The 7,905-nt window shown below is 39.5% G+C and overlaps 1 protein-coding gene across 1 annotated transcript; it reads left to right on the top strand.

Annotated features, from left to right (window-relative positions):
* LOC140242434 (5-hydroxytryptamine receptor 1F-like) lies at positions 1 to 1,272 on the top strand. The gene has a single exon (XM_072322203.1). It carries the CDS (start codon positions 1 to 3, stop codon positions 1,270 to 1,272), a length of 1,272 nt encoding a protein of 423 aa, XP_072178304.1.
* The last annotated feature ends 6,633 nt before the right edge of the window (positions 1,273 to 7,905 follow it).

The following is a 7,905-nucleotide window of genomic DNA, read 5'->3' as shown; positions in this document are numbered from 1 at the left end:
ATGAATAACAGTGCCGATTCCAACCCGTTGCACGGGGAAAGTGATTTCACCACAACTGAAGAATTAGAAACGACGTATGGAGATGGTGACGCGTCCAAATCAGAGTTGAACAAACCCCTCCTGATCATCGGTTACGGACTCGTCATCATCGTCACAGTCGCGGGAAACCTGTTGGTAATCATGGCCTTCTGCCGCTACCAGAGAGTTCGTGCCATTCCGACTAATACGCTCATCTTTAGTCTGAGCGTGTGTGATTTTCTCACAGGGCTCATGGTGCTAACGGTCAATCTTGCGTGGGTCTACAGAGGATACTGGCCATTCGGTGAGGTATTTTGTAAGTTCTGGTCCGCACTGGACTACACTGTGACGTGTATGTCTTCGATCACAATCGTGCTAATTAGCCTCGATCGATTCTTACTCGTGACACAGAAGCACAGGTACCGCATTGTATGGACTCGCAGGCGGGTATCGATCATCTGCGCAATTTGTTGGACCCTCACTGCCGCCATCTTCACCGTCATTGCCTTTTCCTTTCGCTTCGATCTTGTTGACTACCAAGAAGAATGCGAACTGGAGGCCGTATACCTCGTTCCTGCCACCATTGGTCTTCTCGTGTTCGAGTTCGCCATCCCATTTCCCTTGATCGTGATACTGAATATCGTCGTGTTTTACCAAATCTATCAGAGATCAGGGAAACTGAAGCGCCTCAGAACTTCACTGGGAGTCCCTTCTTCTGTTACCCGTCACCATGACGACGCGAACACAGAACAAGACGGCCGTAAGCTGGATGGTGCAGATGGAGAAGCCCGGAGTCATGTTCCTACCGTTTCGGGGGTCGTCAACCACGCCAAGTTGACTCATACTTTACACGATGGCTCGTTGCGACCGCCTGGCTTGCCCTCAACGTACGTTCAAAGTCCTCAACCCCGATCCGATCACAGTGGCGGGAACAGAAACCTGACTGAGTTCCGCCAGCAGCAGACTCAATACGCGCGGCATCGGAAAGCGGCCATCACCCTGTCCATCCTGGTAGGTACCTACCTCTCCTGCTGGCTCCCCTACGAGATTATCAGCATCCTACAGGCTAGGTGTGGCGACGACGACTGTTTCTCTGAGATAACGTGGGAAACCGTAAACGGTCTCCTCTGGTCCAACGCCGCCTTGAATCCCATCCTCTACGGACTGACGAACCCACTGCTTCGCTATCACATGTCATGTCTTCGCTGTAGCGGATCAGGTGGAAGGGTTGCGCCAACGTCGGTGCACTTCTAGCATGGAGCTACCGTAGCTCCAAGCTTCTAGTTTGTTTCTTATTTGGTAGATTGACTGGTTTATATTAAAAGTATAATTAAAAAGAAATTCTAATCAACTTGCAAATATGATTTCCTCATGAGACTTGAGACTTAAAAGTGTAGTTTATATTGTTTAATTGAAAATAAATAATTAATGAGTAAGGTGATATGCAGTATTTTGATGATTCATGTCGGAAAGAGGCAGTTTTAAAACTAATTTTCAGTTATGGGTGAGAATATTTTCAGATAATTGTTATCATTCTGTCACTTAAATTAAATAATGATTATTAAGAAGTAGCTGTTTAATTCAGAATAGCTCTCGACGCGGAATGGTACATGTCGTTCGCTATTATCCAGCTCAGTTCAGCCAAGATGGGTCAATGGTTAATATCACGAACTATTGATCACGAGGTTTGTGGTTCAAGTCCTATGGCGATAGCAGTTGTGTCCCTATAAGAAAATTTAATGTTCTTTTTCCTCACTGCCTTTATTAGTCTACGAAGGGACTTAACGTCACTGGTCTCGTAAGTTGCTTGCTTAGAAGTAGTCATGGCATGTTCAGTCGCCATGTAAAACAAACTAATCACAAAATTAGTTTAATTGAATTCATTGGAGTCACTCTGGTTGATACCTACCATTATCAGCATCATCCTTATTGCAAGGAAGTGATTGTAAAGTACATTCTCGAATGTCTTGTTTGATTCGGTGGTGTTTCTACTCAACGTGCTTCGCTTCATTAACTTTGCGATAGAATATTACATCGTGGTTCCACTGCCTGTATCAGTGATATTCTATAATAACTCTATCTTCTCATGTTTGTGTTGGGGCGTAGGGAACCCAAGCACCGACGTTAATAATGTTAGTAAATGTCATGTCCAACTTCACCACTTGAAATTGAAAGCTGTCACCATTTTAGACGCAGACTTCACGGTCACATATGGATTATATTCTATATATACCTGTAATTATATCTTGCACATCACCATCACGAACTGTCAGATTTTGGTTTGGTAACAACAGTGAATTCTTGCCATCGTGTATATACAATTGTCATGGTATATATATATATATATATATATATATATATGTGTGTGTGTGTGTGTGTGTGTGTGTGTGTGTGTGTGTGTGTGTGTGTGTGTGTGTGTGTGTGTGTGTGTGTGTGTGTTATTTGTTGACCTAAGATCACCACTGCACAGCATCTGACAACACTGATGCATTCCCTGCCTGAGTTACGGCAGCGACAGGTATCATCAATCCGTAATGACGAGTGGCATCGTAAAACACTTACGAGCGTGTGGGTAATTAAAAGAGCCAAATCAAACACGCTCACTGCAGCTTTCCCGACCTAGGTTCATAATATTCTCTATTCCTCTCTTTCTTCGTTTGGAGGCAATCCATATATACTCATGTGAGAGCTTTGTTGACATTTAGATTTTGCATAATTCATTTTATCTGTCTAACGTTGATAACTGAGGTGAATCTGCAATTATGTCTTGTGACGCGATGCCGAATACACAGATATTTCTTATTTTTCTTCGTTTACATCACATATTCACAATCTGTAAATACACACACACACACACACACACACACACACACATACACAATCACATTATGCATATACACAGCATACGTTTAGATGCTTTTAGAGTTGAACCTATGTATAGATATATATGTGTGTGTAATTATTTTTTTTCAACAGCTTTTAAATGAAGAACAAAATGTATGTGATGCCTGAATTTTGTTTCTTCCTTCTTACTTCATAGCATACAACCACACGGTGCTCTTTATTTGCTATGTATAGGGGCAGCGCTTACTATGTATAGTATTGTCACACAGGTTATATGGATCTATATCTAATGCAGAAATAATGATTATAATTCTTTATATATTTTATGGGGGAACCATTCTTTTCCAATTTAACGTATACTGTTTACGTTTGACGTAATGACAGAACAGAACTGATGTTATCATATTTTCCTATTTCTAATAACAGCAAAAACGTTGCCAATTTTAAAGTAAATCATATTTGGAATTATTGTTTGGTATAGAGCGCCACCAAAGGCAGTCCATATTGACACTAATTGCTGGTGTGCAGGCAATCATTCTATCTTCTGATCAGACTAAGTTCCTTTTCCTTGCCTTCCCAAATCACTGCCTTCACGCCGGGTCATCACCTAAGAGTCACGAGTAAAATACCCTTGTTTTTTTTTTGTTTATTAAAATGTATTAATAGTGCTTACTGTGTCTACGGAGTTACAGCATGCTGTACAATCCGCTTTGAACGCATGCACTCGACTCCCGTCTTCGTATTATTATATTGTGTGAATACCGATGACGGATTGTAAGGTTGTAACGTTCATAGTGAAAATTCGATTCAAGCATAGTTATGACTGTGAACAAGAGGCAGAAGTCCCATGTTCTCTTCACTCTATAATACTCTGAGAAGAGTTGTAGCGCATTAGTTTGTTCGTTGGTTTACTTGCGTTGATCCTCTAACCATGGTAACATTCCAATATCATAAAACTTTGCTTTTCCTCACTGTCGACGTTCATATATTCCCAACACCATCAGGCTAATAAGCATGTGGGAAGATTAAATACAAATCCATCCAATGCTCAAATTTGTAATTAGTATAATTGCCAGACGTATGCAGTCAACCTCGCATCGCCTATAAGTCTAATCCAAAGGGGTCTTAGAAAATTCTTCGCCTTAAGCGAGGTTGACTGTATATTGCAGATTGAGTAGTACAGAGAGGGAAATTATACTTAGAAGGTTGCAGACGCGTGCCTTATATAAATTTTTAAAAAATGAATAAAATCTAAGTTTTGAACGTTTCTAAGAAGATGTATTGTATAGCAGCAGCCACTTTAGGTATGCTTGACGAGGCGATGATAAAAATAATGATTATCATATCTTCTGTACAGAAATGTTTATCAAATTTCTCTTTTGAAACAAAGTTAGAAGATGTGTCATTCATATCATAATAACATTACTTGTGTATATAGGCCTACTAACAACTTTGAAGGGGGTAGTTGCAAGACAATACGTACCCAAAACAAATTTGATTTCAATAATAATTTTGGTGTACTAACCTACAAAAGAGTCATTAAGTGATGATCTGATTATCGACTCACCAAACTTGAATAGAATATGTGGTTTGCGACCGTTTCACTCTTTCATGAAAGCGTAAAATTAGAAATATTATTGTGTAACTTAATCGTAAATGTTTGGTATTGACCGCGCTTCTCCCATTCTGTAAGCAGGGGCCGATCCAGGAATTCCGTAAAGGTGAGGCGCAAACAATATTTCTGGCGCTACTTCCGGGTTTCATCTCATTTTCTCCTCTTTATTTCTTTTGTTTTAACAGCAAATAAGAGGGGGCACGCGCCCGATGCGCCCCCTCTGGATCCGCCACTGCTTGTAAGAAACATTTCACTTTATCTCTTTTTGTTTGATAAAGTAAACTCGAGTAGCACTTCACTTTGAGAGAAAAGTTGACATGAGGCTGATATGAAGCTAATACAATGTACTAAAGACAAGAAGTGGGTTTATAATTATGTTATAACCCTTACAATACCCTCTTATTTGTGTTTTCCACTAAAAGTTCTTGACAATGTTACATGGTGATGTCTTTTAACATGCCGCTGTAGATAATCAGCTCACATAATGCAAGTGATATTTACATTTTACTGCAGAAGGCTTCCCTTTATTAGATATTTTTGTACAGTGATGATCTTTGAAACGCATTGGTATCTGCTGGTGTCAGACAAGAAGATCTTTTGTTTGGGATAGTGGTAAACCTTTCTAGGTGTAATAGAGTGGTTGCTAACTTTGAGTGATGCATGTATCTCCAATGGAACGGTCTCGAGTCTCTAGAAATGTGATACAATGCATGAGAATTCCGCTATATAAAATATGCAGAAAAATATCCCAGAGATGTCATTTTCACGAATAGTTCATATCCGTATAAAGGGGTGTCTTTCTATGGAAGAGAGCATTAAGAGGAGTCGTGATAAAGGTTGTGTGTCCTAGAAACCCAGCTAACGGTGCTACTTTACATGCATACACATCCCAAGTGAATCAAACTAAGTTTCCTACCGATATTAATGGTGTATGCTGATGGAATCTGCCTCCGCGGGTGAAACGGGCCCGCTCCCTATCCCCACCATGCACACTCTATCATTTTCAAACGCTTTTTCTGTACAACAGTTGTTTTGGTTCTACACCCAGTTTTCCATATTTTGCGCCTTTCTTGTGTGGAATTCGGCGGTAAGTCATGTCGCAGACGATCAAACATCCCGTTTATGGGCTATCAGCAATTTTCTAATATTTGATTTTGAACAGGCACATGTAAACTGGATCACATAATTTGTTCTTGCACTTAGTAGTTTCTGTACACATCTATTCGCCGTAGTTCTTTTTCTTTAAAAACGAACATTGAGTCGTCATATGATATCGGTGCTGGAATGTGATGTGGTATTTATCTTAAGCCACCAAAATGATCGAATCTAACATAAAGACCTTTTTTCGTCACTCGTGCGGCGCTCATATGCACATCCCCATTATCCATCCAGTGTGAGGATATCCGAAATATTGTGATATTGTAGTTGCAGAGAACAATCAATTGTCCAGAAATGGGTCACGTTCGTTATTCCGGAGGTTCTGTAATTCCGAAGCACTTAAGCTCCGTGTATATGCATAGAATGTTCGTAAATCCGAAAATGTAAAAGGGCTCGATCATTATTATTTAAGTGGCGGTATTCCTTAGGTTCATTTTTCCGGAGGTTCGTTTATTTGAAAATGATACTGGGTTCGTCATTCCGAAAGTTCCTTAATCCGAAAAGAAAAAAAAGAAAAAAAAAAAGAGAGTATGTTATTCCGAAAATGAAAAGAATGCGAGTACATGTACTTACGAACCATCGGGAGTTCAAACCTTATTTTCGTTTCCGAAATAACGAACCTGCCTTCAGAATAACGAACTTTCGGAATAGCGAATCTGACTTCATTTTCGGATTAACGAACCTTCCGAATAATGAGCCTTCGGGATAACATACTGTAATCGCAGAAATAGGCCTCGTTATGTTATCGAAGAGTTTTATCAGCATTGAAACAGTTCTAAAGCTTTGTGGGGTTTTTGTGTTCTTTTTTTGTGTCATACATTTTGGATACAATATGCTCATCGTGTTCTTAATTAGTCTTATTGCTGTGTGACTGTGGTACCTTTTTGAGCACATTTCTCGTGTTTCATTGATGTGGCCATTCACATGTCTGCACAGAAGATTACAAAGAAGAATACCGTGTACTGTGTACCTCTTTACTCAGTTCGAGACAGAGTATAAAACCCATTCAATTTGCACAATAATTACCTGGACTGTCTTGTCATGATTACTATTTCTTGTGTTTGAAGGTAACTCTTGCATCAGCCGTTGTGGTCGTCCGGTGATATAATTGCTGTGGAAATGTCGGAGAGCTCATAAACAATGACAGCAAAATATTTTCACTTCAGTTATTCTCAATCTATCCGATAACCCATTCACCCAATTGGCAACCGGATCTGCCATGAATACATACATTTGATATTTGGAGACTTACAAATTATGTTAATGGCATTTAGTTAGGTAATTGATTTCAAAGAGTATTTTTGGTTTATCATACTTTTCCCTATTTTTTTTTTACCAAGGTAATTCATGTGCTGTTGCACACACACAAAAAAAAGAGCACGGAATATAGGATCCTTTCCTGTAAGATTATCCCCCACTGATGAATAACCTTCTATACTGAAAATTCTATCAAAATGACCTCTTTGAAATTTCTCCCGCTGTCACTTTGAAATAGTATGAGAGCGCCAAAAAGGTCATGTGAGTAAAAATAACATTGCTATCAGCCTATGATGTTGATGATGTTGAAGAAAAATGTCAATGGTTTCATATATTAGCATACATAATATATGAAACCATTGACATTTTTCTTCAACGACATTCGTGGTATAGTGCAATATACCATCAATAGTGCAATATACCATCAATGTCGTCATGTATAATGAGAAAGGCTAAGACATTGAGCGCGTGTGTAAAGTGCTTTTGATTTCGGCCTTACAAACCACTGCGCATTACATTGATCATCTGCGCTGCAATGCCTGAACAATTTGATTTAAACACTTCCACTATGTGTCTTCAGATCCGTTGGAGAGATATAAAACATATAGCATTTTCGAGCTATTAATGGAATTACGAATTCCTTGGTGACAAATATTTCACAATTTTCTCCGGGGCTCCACCCCTCATTAAAAAAAAAAGGAAAAAATGCTATTCTTGCCATCTAGGAAATATGATTTCAACCAGAGTTTCTCAAGAGCGCGAGATATGCTTTATTATATTTTGTCGCAAGTCATTAGCCTTTGACGGCACAAAGGAGGAAAGTGGCAGTCTGAATCCCCAAGAAGTGGTTAGTATACATCTTAAAAGCCGTGACTGACGTATGGAAATCCTTCTTACTGTTTGACTAATCCTCTCAGTGTATTGGTTAAAAGGCAAAAAGGGTGCACTGCTCTTATAGTGGCGTAAAATGTCCGCAATCCTTTATAATACCCTTTGTGGGTATAGCATTAACT

The sequence above is a fragment of the Diadema setosum genome, chromosome 1 (assembly GCF_964275005.1).
Source record: "Diadema setosum chromosome 1, eeDiaSeto1, whole genome shotgun sequence".
NCBI classification, from domain to species: domain Eukaryota; kingdom Metazoa; phylum Echinodermata; class Echinoidea; order Diadematoida; family Diadematidae; genus Diadema; species Diadema setosum.
Note: the sequence above shows the minus strand (reverse complement) of the source record. Positions and strands in the feature narration are given on the sequence as shown.

Coding starts and splice junctions, on each gene's coding strand:
- LOC140242434 (XM_072322203.1), top strand. CDS start 1: ATGAATAACAGTGCCGATTCCAACCCGTTGCACGGGGAAAGTGATTTC.